General features: G+C 49.7%; 1 protein-coding gene across 6 annotated transcripts; it reads right to left on the bottom strand.

Moving 5' to 3' along the window:
* Positions 1-2,287: 2,287 nt before the first annotated feature.
* Positions 2,288-14,242, bottom strand: LOC140611147 (uncharacterized). Of its 6 annotated transcripts, XR_012012476.1 has the most exons (6): positions 13,972-14,242; positions 13,302-13,469; positions 12,358-12,467; positions 11,833-11,921; positions 3,394-3,533; positions 2,288-2,806 (listed from the first exon to the last, which is right to left on the bottom strand). XR_012012476.1 is itself a non-coding variant. In XM_072787980.1 (5 exons), exons 1-4 carry the CDS (start codon positions 14,209-14,211, stop codon positions 11,837-11,839), a joined length of 603 nt encoding a protein of 200 aa, XP_072644081.1. In that variant the 5' UTR covers positions 14,212-14,237; the 3' UTR covers positions 10,843-11,273; positions 11,833-11,836. The 6 variants fall into 6 exon arrangements, 2 of the variants coding, with proteins under 2 accessions (XP_072644081.1, XP_072644080.1); XM_072787980.1 differs by lacking the exons at positions 2,288-2,806; positions 3,394-3,533 and adding an exon at positions 10,843-11,273 and having other exon boundaries at positions 13,972-14,237; XR_012012480.1 differs by lacking the exon at positions 13,972-14,242 and having other exon boundaries at positions 11,833-12,711; positions 13,302-13,965.
* Positions 14,243-14,324: the final 82 nt, after the last annotated feature.

The following is a 14,324-nucleotide window of genomic DNA, read 5'->3' as shown; positions in this document are numbered from 1 at the left end:
TTTCTAAAAAAAAAAGACGTGCCTAGGAAAACTCACCCCCCCCCCCATGTGTGTCTCTTTAACTCTCATACGATCAGATTGACAACACTCTGACACCAGGTGTGACATCAGCCGGGAGCCCTACAATCTGACTCCCCAGGGAACACCACCCTCCTGGTACCACCACATGTTCGTTGACCTGGAAGTTCCCCAAACCTGGTAATTAGGGGATTTTATGGAGGTTTCATCACATAGCCATGATTGATCATCAGCTCAATCTTCAGCCCTTCTTCCCTCCCTGGAGGGTGAGAGTGGGGCTGAAAGTTCCAAGCTTCTATCTTTTTTAAAGGTCTTATCTTTAAAGCAATCTCTACACCCAGTGTAGGGCTCAAACTCAGAACCCCAAGACCAAGGAGCCAGACGCCTCACCAACTGAGCCGGCGGGGTGGCCCTGAAAGTTCCAAGCTTCCCGTGGTCTCTCTGGTGACCTGCTCCCATCCAGGAGCCCACCAGGTCATCTCATTAGAACAAAAGATGCTTCTATCACTCAGGACGTGCCAAGGGATCTAGGTACTCAGGGTCAGGAACTGGGGACAGAGGCTCAATAGCAGAACAAAAGATGTTCCCAGGCGCTCTTCTCATTCAGGAAATTCAAGAGTTTTAGGAGCTCTAGACAGGAACTGGGGGACAGAGACCTACATATATATTTGCTATTATTTCACAGGATATGATTTACATACCATAAAATGGACCCCTTTAAATGTACAACTCAGTGGTTTTTAGTATATTCACAAAATTATTCAAACATCGCTACTCCAATTTTAGGACAGTTTCTGCACAAAACAAACTCCTGTCCCCATCAGCAATCATTTCCCACCCCCTGCCCAGCCCCCAGCCCCACCCAAGCCCCCTCCCCGTGCGTGGACGAGCCCGTCCTAGACGTGTCACACACATGGACTCACACCCTGTGGGGCCTCCTGTTTCTGGTTCCCTCCCTGAGCATGTGGGCTCGGGGGCCTTCCCGGGGGCGGCGTGTGTGGGCGCCTTGCACCTGTTTGAGGCCGAGTGATGCACCTGTGTGCACATACCTAGTCATCCACTCATGGATATTTCTATTGTTTCTACTTTTGACAATTATGAAAAATGCTGATGTGAACATCCATATACAAGTTTCTGTGTGGACACGTATTTTCATTTCTCTTAGGCATTTCCATAGGAGTGGAATCGCTGGATCATACGATATCTCTATGCTTAGTCTTCTGAGGAACTGCCAGACTATTTTCTGAATCAGTTGCTCTGTTTTACGTTCCCACCAGCAGGGTATAAGTGTCCCGGTTTCTGCACATCTTCTCCAACACTTGATATTATGTTTTTTTTTTTTTTTTTTTATTCTTGACATCCTGGTAGGTACGAAGCAATTACTCACTGCGCTTTGGATTTGCATTTCCCTGAGGGCTAATGATATTGAGCATCTTTTCATGCATTCATTGACCATTTGTATATCTTCTCTGGAGAAATGTCTATCAGATCCTTTGCCTATTTTTCAATTGGATTATTTCTATTTTACTTTTTATTTTTTATTTTTTTTTAAAATTTTTTTTTAATTTTTATTTATTTGTGATAGTCACAGAGAGAGAGAGAGAGAGGCAGAGACACAGGCAGAGGGAGAAGCAGGCTCCATGCACTGGGAGCCCGATGTGGGATTCGATCCCGGGTCTCCAGGATCGCGCCCTGGGCCAAAGGCAGGCGCCAAACTGCTGCGCCACCCAGGGATCCCTATTTTACTTTTTAAAAAAGGTTTTATTTATTTGACAGAGAGCACACAAGTCAGCAGAGCAGTAGGCAGAGGGAGGAGAAGCAGAGAGCCCAACGCAGGGCTGGATCCCAAGACCCTGGGATGCCAGGTGCATCCAGGTGCCCTTCAATTGGATTATTTTTAAATTGTTGAGTTAGTTGTAAGAGTTTTTTATATATCCTAGATCCAAGTTCCTTATCAGATACCTGATATGCAGATAATATTTTCTTGTATTTTGTGGGTTGTCTTTTTCATTTTCTTGTTGGCGTTCTGTTAAGGCGCAAAAGGGTTTCATTCTGATGATGTGTAATTTATCTAAATTATATGCATGCGTGTGCATATTTTTAATGGATATGTGCTCTCATTTCTCCTGGCCACACATCCAGGAGTAGAATCTCTGGGCCATGGGTTATGTCTATGCTTAGTTTCAGTAGATAATGCCAAACAGTTATCTGAATTTATGATCCCCGCATCAGTGGTTGAGGTTTCCAGCACTATTTGCTCCCGCCAACACTCGGTTCTGTCAACAATGTTTATTCAATGAACACATGCATATACGTGATTGTTACGTGCCTGTCTGGCAGACCAGGAACTTGGATACTAGCGGCCTTCCCCCGTTACCCTGCATCCTAGTCCTCCGATTGGGACTGAGAAAGCACCTTCCCAGTGTGCCTGTGTGGGGAGGAGTCCCCGAGGGCTAGGCCCGGTTCCTGGGTGAACAATTTGGTACCTCCCCCCTACTTCCCCCAGAGACACCAATTAGGCTGTTTCAATGCCCTGCTAGCTGGGGAGGAGGTCCCAGCAATGAAGCCATCATCTTGCATCACTTGTGGTCCTGGTAACCACAGGCAGCGGGTTTGCTGGGGGGATGCAGAAGTGAGGTGGCAACAGAAGTGCAAGTCAGGCTTCCTGGGAGGTGGCTAGGAAGCCTTGAGGGGCCTGGTCCTAGTCAACGCTCCACCAGGAACACAACCCGACAGCGCGTCCTTGTCTTCTTAGATGTGAAGCGCGGTCATGCTATTCCCCGTTGGCCTAATCTCATGGGAAGAAAGGAGGGCAAAGGTGTTCATTATATTGACATTGCTAATCGCGATAATGAGCATAAACGTTGAGCGTTTGTTCTAAGTTTTGTCCATGGTACATCATTTGATGCCCATACGTGGTTCATATAAAAATCAGAGGCTTAGCGCCTGCCTTTGGCCCAGGGCGCAATCCTGGAGGTCCAGGATCGAATCCCACGTCAGGCTCCTGGTGCATGGAGCTTGCTTCTCCCTCTGCCTATGTCTCTGCCTCTCTCTCTCTCTCTCTCTCTCTCTCTCTGTGACTATCATAAATAAATAAAAAATTTTAAAAGAAATCAGAGGCTGGGTGGCTCAGTGGTTGAGCATCTGCTTTCTGCTCAGGGCAAGATCCCAAGGTCCTGGGACCATTGGTACATCTGCATGGGGTTTGGGAGGGGAGCCTGCCTCTCCCTCTGCCTGTGTCTCTGCCTCTCATGAATAAGTAAATAAAATCTTTAAAAAAAAAAATCAAAGATTGACCCCCCTCCTCCACACCACATGCAACTGCTAAGCAGCAGAGACAGGATTTGAACTCATATTTCAACCTCCGTGTCCCACCTTCAAAAATCCCACAGAGGGAAGCTCTGATTGGGCCTCTTCATCACCGTCCAAGGCCTCTGTTGGCTGGAAATCCCGCCCATCCGATAGGCTGCTCCTCCAACCTACAGGGCTGGATGCTTTGGCAAGGGAGCCAAACCCTGTGAAGGAACTCTGATCACATGACAGCATCACATGACAGTAAATACAGCTGCTCCGGCCCCCAAAAGTGAGGGGGGCCACTTCCCCCAAAGGCCCCCCTGTGCCTGTGGCAGGTGTTTGCATTTCTGGGGAAGAGAGAGATCCACCTGAGATACAGGACTGCCCATTAAATTTGAGTTTCCCTTGGGATCCCTGGGTGGTGCAGCGGTTTGGCGCCTGCCTTTGGCCCAGGGCGTGATCCTGGAGACCCGGGATCGAATCCCATGTTGGGCTCCCGGTGCATGGAGCCTGCTTCTCCCTCTGCCTGTGTCTCTGCCTCTCTCTCTCTCTCTCTGTGACTATCATAAATAAATAAAAATAAAAAAAATAAAAGCTCATTTCTTTTAAAAAAATAAATTTGAGTTTCCAGTGAACACTGACTTTTGTTTAACTGTAAGCATGTCCTGTTAAATATTTGGGACGTACTTACATTACAAAAATTATTCGCTGTTTATCTGAAGCTCAACTCTAACTTGGAATCCTGTATATTTAATTGCTAGATCTGGCGATGCTGGTTCCAGAGACTCCCTACCACAGACGGTTCACAGGGAGGATGGGGGAATGACAGAGGGGAGAAGCTTGTGAGGACTCCATCCCCGCCTGGGCGCTAAAGCCCTTCTGGCTTGTGGATCCTGGTCCTACCTGCTCCCGCCTGTACTGTAGCCCCGCTCCCCCTGTTTCTTTCCCTTTTCTCCTCCCATGAAGAAGAGAGAAATATGTCTCGTTCCTCTCTTCTCTTGAATGATCCCAACATCCCCTGGAAGTCTGAACAATGAACCAACGTACCAACCTCTTTATGTTCATGCTGGAACTGTGGATTGGAGCTACTGGATGGCTCATCTCACATTAGCAACAGCTAATCCCAGCTTCTTCCTCTGTGTTTCAGGATAACCCCTTCCCCACCACTGTCCGCTTCAGTGCTGAAAGCCCATCTGATACGGACCTCCAGGGACTCCACTGTGGTCCCAGGAAGTTAGATTTATTAACTTGCCACAGCATATGAGACCACATAATAGAGGATGTATGGAGTGTCTCGTGAAAAAAGGGGGGGGGGGAAGGAAAGAGATGATGGATTTGAGGGAAAAGTAGAGTTTGGGTAATATTTACATGAAGCAGAGTTTGACGGGCTCAAAGCTAGCCAGAGCTATGAGTGAAGAGGTTGGTGTTAAGATTGGGCTAAGTTGCGGAGATGGAGTTTTGTTTCCTTGGAAACTGTCATGTGTGATGTTGTGTCTAGACAGCCTAGAAGCTCCTCACCTGGATGGGAAATGCAGACTACTTCTATGGGTCAACTTGACCTAGCGGGTTCAGACCCTCCAGACAAGAGCAAGATGTTGCATTCCCACCAATGAAACTGATTTTAGAGAACAACATTGTCCCTCCTATATCTTTAAACTTTAAACTATTTATTTATTTATTTATTTATTTATTTATTTATTTATTTATCTATTTATTTGACAGAGAGAGAGAGCACAAGCATGAGGAGCAGCAAAGCGAGAGAGAGAAGCAGACTCCACACTGAGCACGGACCCCGATGTGGGGCTCAATCCCAGGATCCTGAGATCATGACCTGAGCCAAAGGCAGATGCCACCCAGATGCTCCCTGCACTGTATCTTTTTTTAAGATTTTATTTATTTATTTAATTTCATTTTTTAAGATTTTATTTATTTATTCATGAGAGACACACAGAGAGAGAGAGAGGCAGAGGGAGAAGGAGGCTCTCTGCAGGGAGCCCGATGTGGGACTTGATCCCAGGACCCCCAGATCAGGCCCTGAGCCAAAGGTTGATGCTCAACCACAGAGCCACCCAGGCATCTCCCTGCACCATATCTTTATTTTTTTAAAAGATTTTATTTATTTATTCATGATAGTCACACAGAGAGAGACAGAGAGGCAGAGACACAGGCAGAGGGAGAAGCAGGCTCCATGCTGGGAGCCCGACGTGGGATTCGATCCCGGGTCTCCAGGATCGCGCCCTGGGCCAAAGGCAGGCGCCAAACCACTGCGCCACCCAGGGATCCCTGCACCATATCTTTAATGTGATGAACAGAAGCTATTCATACAGACTCACATCATATATCTCTGTCCCATTACTTGGAAGACTTAAAGTCCGTGGCACCCCGCACCCAGACCTTGATTTTCTAATACCATTCTCCAACAAAAGGAACCAGGACTCCGTGGAGAGATGGCTGCTTCTAGACTGAGGAAATACACAACATGAGCGTGGAGCATCTTGTAGTACCAGGAAGTCAGTGTTTAAACAAATCCACTACAAAGATGGGGTTATGTCAACAGGACGCAGGAACCAACTGAAAGCCCAGTGCCCAAAGCTGAAACAATTTTTGTAGTGAAATACAGCCAGGTTGGATTAAACTCAATTATAACATAAATATCTATGAATCCATATTGATGTAAATAAGTGATTAAAGAAATTAGTGGAAAAATAGACCTCCCAGGAAGAAAAATTCAAAAACAATTCTCATAAATACTCAACCCTCAAGGAGAGGGAGCATAATTTCCAACTTATAAATGTGAGGCATGCATAGCAGCTTGGAAACAAATGGAAAGAGGTGAGGGGAGAATAACTTATAGTGGAGACATCTGACAAACACACCTCAACCCGGTGATCAAGATCACCAGTGATAAGTCATATTGATAGAATGGACCCTTATTTTTTTAAGATTTATTTTTATTTATTTATGATAGACATAGAGAGAGAGAGAGAGAGAGGCAGAGACACAGGCAGAGGGAGAGGCAGGCTCCATGCCGGGAGCCCGATGTGGGACTCGATCCTGGGACTCCAGGATCGCGCCCTGGGCCAAAGGCAGGCACGAAACCGCTGAGCCACCCAGGGATCCCCTAGAATGGACCCTTCATTTGGGATGACACTTAACCTCTGTCATCTTTTTCGCTAACCTATAACTGCAGTCCAATCATAAGAAGAGCACCGACAGGCCCCAGTTCAGAAACATTGTACAAGATGCCTGATCAGCACTCCTCAAAACTGTCAAGGTCATTAAAAAACAGAAACAGGGATCCCTGGGTGGCGCAGCGGTTTGGCGCCTGCCTTTGGCCCAGGGCGCGATCCTGGAGACCCGTGATCGAATCCCACGTCGGGCTCCCGGTGCATGGAGCCTGCTTCTCCCTCCACCTGTGTCTCTGCCTCTCTCTCTCTCTCTCACTGTGTGCCTATCATAAATAAATAAAATAAAAAAATTAAAAATGGATGATATATCTTAAAACAAACAAACAAACAAACAAAAACAAAAAAATACCAAGAAAATCGGGCACCTGGGTGGCTCAGTGGTTGAGCGTCTGCTTTTGGCTCAGGTTGTAATCCCGGGGTCCTGGGATTGAATCCCACATTGGGTTCCCTACAGGGAGCCTGCTTTTCCCTCTGCCTGTGTCTCTGCCTCTCTCTCTCTCTCTGTGACTATCATAAATAAATAAAAATAAAAAAAAAATATTTAAAATAAAATCTTTAAAAAAAACAACAAACAGGAAAATCTGAGCAACTGCCTCAGCCAAGAAGAGCTCAAGAAGACATGACCACTAAATATCATGCAGTCTCCTGGACGGGATCCTGGAACCAAAAATGACATAGAATTGGGAAAGTCCTGGAGTCAGGAAGTAGGTGGTGGGAGCCAAAGGTTGGGGGAGGTAAGTGTTTAATGGGGACAGAATTTCAGCTTGAGATGATGAAAGGTTTTGGAGATAGATGGTGGTGTTACACAACACTGCAAATGTTCTTAATACCACCAAAATGTAAACTTAAAAATGGCAAATTTTATGTTATGTGTATTTTGCCACAATTAAAACCAGCAGCAACAGCAGCACCAGCAGACTCCAAGAATCCTATGTGCTTGACGAGATAGATGGTTTCTGGAGGCTGCCACGTGGTCAAAATAACAGAATAGTTTCTTTGTTTGTTTGTTTGTTTGTCCTTTGTTTTGAATCAGCATGCTCAAAACAACTGGTATAATTTTTAGAGGCCAAAACTTGGACACTTGAGGTTGTCCAGGAGTGCTTTGCATAATTCCTAAGAGATATGTCAGTAAAGGGAGGGCTCTCCTCAATCACAGATCTGCTTACTGCTCATCGGTTGGGACTCTCCAAGTGTGAAAATATTTAGAGGTTCCAGGAAAGCTCTAAGCTCTTGGGCTGCCCTAGAACTACCTCTCTACCCCACCCCCCAACTCGAGGCCCAGTAAGGACCTGGAAAAAAACGGAGTCCTGGGGTGTAGTTAGCAAGACAAGTAGGAGTTAGAACAGCAGAGACCCAACCCCCTGGCTGTGAAAGGGAAGCGGTGGGGGGCGGGGGGGAGGGCATGGGGGGAGTGTTTCAGTACCACGGAGAGCTCTAAGCTGCCCAGAAAAGGCTAAACGGCCAAATCCTGCCAGAGTGTGTGTGGAGGCGCCTGGGGCAGGCGAGGGGACCGGGGGTGGGGTGGGCGCGGAGCAGGGATGCAGGAGCCTGGACTAAAGTGGGTGAGAGAGATGTAACCTCAGACCCCAGGAACTTTATTGGGGGGTGGAGAGCTCTCCAGTAGATCTGCCTTAGTGAGAAACTGGGTTCCTGCTTTTCTGAATCCTATGTTCAGCTCTGCATTGCCTTCCTCCTGCCCACAGGCGCTTGGCATCCTGCACGTCGCAGCCCTGGTTAACAGGCTGGGCTCTGGAGTTAGACCAACCCAGCTCAACCATGACTAGCCGCTTGTGACTCGGGTAATCACTAAACCCATCCAAGCCTGAGTGTTTTTTTTTTTTTTTTCACCTGCAAAGTAGATGTCCCTCAGAGATGTCCACCTCCTAATCGCCAGGACTTATGGAAATGTTAGGTCACGTGGCAAAAGGAACTAAGGTTGTAGATGGATTTGAAGTTGTGAACAAGCTAGCTTTAAAATGAGAGTTTATCCTGGATTGTCTGGGTGGACTCAAGGTAATCATAAGGCTCCTTAAAAGTGGAAGATGGTCAGGGAAGTAGCAGCTGGAGCTGCTGCTGGCCCTGGAGATGAGGAAAGGCCATGAGGCAAGGAATGCTGGCGGCTTCTAGAAGCTGCAAAAGGCAGGGAGATGAATCCTCCCCCTAGACCTCCAGAATGGAGCAAAGCTCTGCCCACACCTTGGTTTTAGCCTGGTGCTTTACTCAGAGTACTCCAGAGATACAATGTATGTAAGACAGTAAATTTATGTTGTTTTATTTTATTTTATTTTTTTAAAGATTTATTTATTTATTCATTCAGAGAGAGCGAAGAGAGAGGCAGAGACACAGGCAGAGGGAGAAGCAGGCTCCATGCAGGAAGCCCGATGTGGGACTCGATCCTGGGTCTCCAGGATCACACCCCGGGCCGCAGGCGGCGCTAAATCGCTGTGCCACCGGGGCTGCCCAACTTGTGTTGTTTTAGTTTGTGGTTCTTGGCTACAGCATCCATAGGAAACTGATACAAAAAGAATATCCCCCCCCCCCCCGGGGTCCTTGCAGGATCAAGTGAGATTGTGTATAGAGAGCTTGGCTTAGCCCAGGCATACAGTCAGTGCTCAATAATTGGAAATGGTTGAGTTGTGAAAAAGTCTTATTGCAGGGAACTCAGAAAACCCTGGGCTTCCGAGGTACAGGGACCCGGATCCTGGAGCAGAAGGAATCCGTTCTCTCCTATTACTGCTGCTACTTCTGACTTTAAAGTGGGCCCCCACCAGCTGGCAGCTTCACCATTTCCCTGCTGGGGAAAATTTGGTGAATTCACCGAGATTTCCCAGAGCATCTGGCAATCAGATGTTATCCTGTGCTTGTTGGTCTTTACCATGAGAAAAAAAAAAAAACAAAACAAAACTATTTGTGGGCCTTGTGGGGTGTGTCATAAAAGCTGATCATCAGTGTAGTGGAAATGGTCATGAGCTAAATTTCCACTAGAAGAAAATACCTGTGTTACAGAGTGGAGGGCTGGGATCCTGCATGGGGTGAAGGATGGGGAGGTAATCCACTGTTTGCTGTGCTTTGAGCTCCCATAACCTAAACCAGAGGATCAGCAAACCACAGCCCCTGGAGCCAAATGGTGCAGGAAAATTGAGGGGGTGTTACATTTGGGGACGGGGGTGCTCTGCCCCAGCCCCCTGCAAGCATGCGTGGTAGGCATGCATGGCAAGGCAGCTGATTCCAAGAGGCAAGTGTGCTTGTGCCTCATATCAGGGGCTGACACACTTTCTGTAAAGGACCAGGGAGTCAATATGTTGGCTCAACTGTGCAGTGGTGGTGGAAAAGCAGTGGTAGTTGATGTGCAAATGAATGCATATGGTTGTGTTCCAATAAAACTTTACAAAAATAAGAAAGTGGGCTGGCTTAGACCCTATCCTAAGCCAACCCTCTTTAAAAGAGAAAGTATGTGCCCTTAAAGTCTCTCAAAATAACTTCAAGAGGTCTGGAAGCTTCCATTCTTTTTTATTTTTTTTAACCCATTTATTTACTTTAGGGGGGAGGTGCAGAGGCAGAGGGAAAGAGTCTTAAGCAGACTCCACGCTGAGCACAGAGCCTGACTTGGGGCTCGATCTCATGACCCTGAGATCATGACCTGAGCTGAAACCAAGATTCAGATGCCCAACAGACTGAGCCACGCGGGTGCCCCTGGAAGCCTCCATCCTTATCCTCTTACTGACATTAGAACACCTTAAGGCTCGTCTACTGGAAGATGAGACCAGAAAGTAGAGGTGAGCCAGCCCAGCTGAAGCCCTTTAGACCAACCAGCCTATCACTGGCCCATTGAATGGCCACATGTATGTGAATAAATCCCAGGCAAGACCAGCAGGAGAAATATCTGGGCTCGGTCCAAACTGCTAACCTACAGAGCAACGTATTTGCAAGTATGTTTACGTACCTATATACGTATATATGTATATTTAAATACAAATATGAACTTGCTCATGCTAATCTGCACCCTGCTCTTTTAAATACAACCTATCGTGTCCATCTTTCTCCATGAGGACACTTTTTAAAGTTTCATCTGCTGGATGACCTTTAACTTGGCATACAGATTTGTGATCCTCCTTCCCTGTCACACAGATGCATCCGTGCACCCACTCTTGCCAAGAGTGATCTCACTGACCCTAGGACAAAGCAAATGACACAACAGGAATACCGAGAGAGGGTTCTCAGGGGGTTCTATATTTCTGGGACAGAGGCCTATCCTTGTCTGCAAAGCTGGTTATCATGATTATATTCGCTTCCACTTTTTAAATATAATTGCGATAAAATATGCTTAAAAATTTTTAAATGATTAAGATGGTAAACGTTATTTTTTATTGAAGCATAATTAACATGCTATAGTGTTAGTTTCAGGTGTACAGGTGATTTGAAAATTATATACATCATGAAATGCTTACCAATGTAAGTGTAGTTACCGTCTTAGCCGTGTCTAAGTGCATGGCTCAGGGCACGAAGCACAGTCACCCCTCCGGGCACCCAGCCCTTCTGACCCCTGGTGGGCTCAAGCTCAGCTCTGCGGTTGCATATCCCCAGTGCCTGTGCAAGGGTGGGGGTCCCACTGCGGCCGCTGGTGGCAGAGCGCGCCTGTCTCTCCCTCTCCCACCTTCCCCCATGCCAGGCTCTTCTCTGCGCCTCTCAAATCATCAACCTGCACTCGAGTCCTTGATCTCAGCGTCGACTCCGGGGAACTTCTGTGGCCAGAAGAGGTGATTCTGCAAAGAGCTAGCAGCCCCAGGCGGGTGACAGAGGCTGTAGTGTGTGGGGGGCCGGCACTACCTCTCCAGCTCTGAGTGCCATGTGGATGGGCGCACACGCCTGTCGTTTCATCCCTAGGGCCTGTCTCAGCCCGGCCTGGCTGCCTCTCGCTACATCACCTCCAAGGGTGCAGTCCCTTGGCTGATGGAGTCCCCGCCCTGGCAGGATTCTAGGGGAACTAATTGGTCAGAATAATGTTGGAGCAGAGTCTCCCCATCGGCACTGCTGACATTGGGGCCAGGCTGTTCTCTGGGGGGTGTCCTGGGCGCTGTGGGGTTTGAGCAGCATCCCTGGCCCCACACACTCGATGTCAGCCTCACCCCTAGTTGTGACAAGCAGAGATGTCCCCAGACATGGCCCAGTGTCCCCTGAGGGGCAGGATTGCTTGAGGTGAGAGCAGCTGTGTTGGGGCAGCCCGTGTGGGCCCCTTTCGTTTCAGGACCTGCATTTAAAGCTGCCCCTTCTCCCTCTCCTTCTCTTCGGTGGTCTCCTCGGCACCATCCCCACATGCTAAATTAAGTCTTACCAGCTTATCGTTTGCTGCCCTTTCTGGGACGCGAGCTCTGTGAGGGCATGGGTTTCCATCCACTGTCCGGGCTGCTATGTTCCCAGCATCTGGAAGAGGACCTGCCTTGTAGCAGATGCTTAAGAAATGCTTGTCGAATAAAGGAGGTGAGCAAAGAGATGAGTGGACGGGTGAAGGTTCCCAGGAAGGAAGGCAGGTGGGAGAGATTTCCTTTCCAGCTGCGTGGGGGTGGAAGTTAAATGCTCAGTAGACTGATGAGCCGTCTCTGCCCAGAACAGAGGGGTTCCCCATGTTTCCAAGTGCCAAGACTGGGACAGTCCTGGGCAAACTGGATGGCAGGTCACCCTACGAACCACTGTAACGGTACCAACAGCAATGCTGATGGCAAATAACTTCTTTGTACCAGGCAGGCACTGTTCTAGCACTTTCTGTGGTAACTGACTCAACCCTCTCAAACATCCTGAGGCAGGGACTGCTGGCATCAGCTGCTCAAATGAGGAAATCAGCAGAGGTTCAGAGACTCACCCAAAGTCAGCCGGCAGGGAAGGGTGGGCCAGGATTGGAATTCTGTGGGTACGGAGCAGGTGTAAAGCATACTCTGCGGCCCCACCTTGTCTGTGGGGTCCAGGAAGATTCTGGAGGATGTGAACAGAGAACCAGACTAATGGCAGAGGGAGGAGTCTTAGGAAGAATGTTCTAAGCAGGGGAAAGGCACGTGCTGATGGCCCCAGGCCAAGGTCGCACTCCTCCAGGGCTTGGCCTGACATCCCTCAGATGGTGTGGGGCAGGCAGGGGAGGGGTGGGATGGGAAGCAGCTGTCTGTGGCCACTCTGGTTGGCTGCCGGAGTCAGCGTCTGAAAGGTCCCTGGTCGGGGGTCTCTGCGCAGCAAGGAGAGGGTAGATAATAGATAGAGGGAGGGGAGGGAGGGGACTAGATGGAGGAGGCGGGAGGAGGGAGGAGGAAGAGAGGGTGTTTCCTGAGACACATGCTTTGGCTGCCTCTGTGTCCTATGGGACGGATGGAAGCTAAAAATAGCCTGAGAGCCGGGGACCCCGAGATGACTGACTGGCTTTCCACCCTGGGAGGACAAGGGGTGGCTCTGGGCTTTGGGTTCCTCAGGCTGGGGACCCTAACCCTCGTCTCTAGGGCCTGGCAGGCTGTCCTGAGCTCACAAAGTTCAGGTTGGTTGTGTGATCCATGGGAGGTTTGTCCCTCTCCGGAGCCCTCCCTCCCTGTCACCTGGGTAACCGTCTGGCCCCCCCACTCCTCTTCCTGCTTCTTCCTTTACCGCCCCACCCAAACTTCGGACCCATTCTCTGCAGAGCAACCAGGGCTGTTTTTAGAAAGGTTTGTATTGACAGACCTACATAAAGTGCAGGACAGATACCTTCTCACAGGTGAATGTCCCTTCGTAACCCCTCTGACCCCTGGGGTAACCACTGTCCTGACTTCTAATGCCCTCGGTTACCTGGCCTTGGTCTAGAGCTTCCAATAAATGGAAGCTACTGCAGCTGGTCTTTCGGACCTCTCCTCTTTCCCTCTGCATCGGGCGGCCACTGCGGTACTGCGGCGCTGTCAGAGCTCTACCTTCCACCTGCCTGACCTTGGGCAGGTCACTGCGCCTCAGGCTCCTCACCTGGCAAGAACGGACACCATCACCTGCGCTCCTGGGAAGCTGTGACACCTCAGGGAGGTACCGAAAGGGCAGGTGTGTGTGGCTCCCTTGCTGACACATAGCGGGGGCTCCATTATAACAGGTGTATCAGGGTTCTCCAGACACGCGAGAATCCGTAGAAAGTCTGTGCGTGCGCGTCTACACACACACACACAAAGACGTATAGGTGTGCATGCGGCCTGTATACACGTGCAACACACCCACACGCATAAAACATGCAATGCACATGTGCAGACATATGCACACGTACACAACAGGCACAGGCATGCACGGCACGCAGGTGCATATGTAGATGTGTGCACACATACAGGTGAGCAGGCATGGCACGCGCTGTGTGTACAGGCTTGCACGGATAACATAGGTACACACGGGCGCGACACGCGCACGCCTGTGAGCAGACACCTGCACCGCACATGGCGCACACGCACAAACGCACAGCTCCGTATTATACACCCGCACATACTGCTATTTGAGGGACTTGAGTCGTGTTCACGTCCAGCCAGAAAATCCGCAGGGAAGAGCCGACGCCGCAGCCAGGGCCCGGAGGCCGCCGCACCGAGCGAGCGGCAACCCGGCGCCCCCCGCACACGCTCCTCCGTCCAGCGCGCGCGGCGGGCGTCCCGGCCCGGCGGGAGTCGCGGCGGCCCCGGGCGCGCGGAGGGAGGGGCCCCCGCTCCTCCGGGGCGGGGCTCGAGCCTGTCATCCCCGGCCCGCGGGGTCTCCCCGGGTCCCCGCGTCGGGCCGGCGGGGGCGGCCGAGGGCAGCCGAGGACGTGCGTGCGTGCGTGCGTGCGGGCGAGCCCACGGGGCGGGCGGC

Source organism: Canis lupus, chromosome 19 (genome assembly GCF_048164855.1).
Source record: "Canis lupus baileyi chromosome 19, mCanLup2.hap1, whole genome shotgun sequence".
Taxonomy (NCBI): domain Eukaryota; kingdom Metazoa; phylum Chordata; class Mammalia; order Carnivora; family Canidae; genus Canis; species Canis lupus.
The sequence above is the reverse complement of the archived record's forward strand: the minus strand, read 5'-3'. Positions and strand labels throughout refer to the sequence as shown.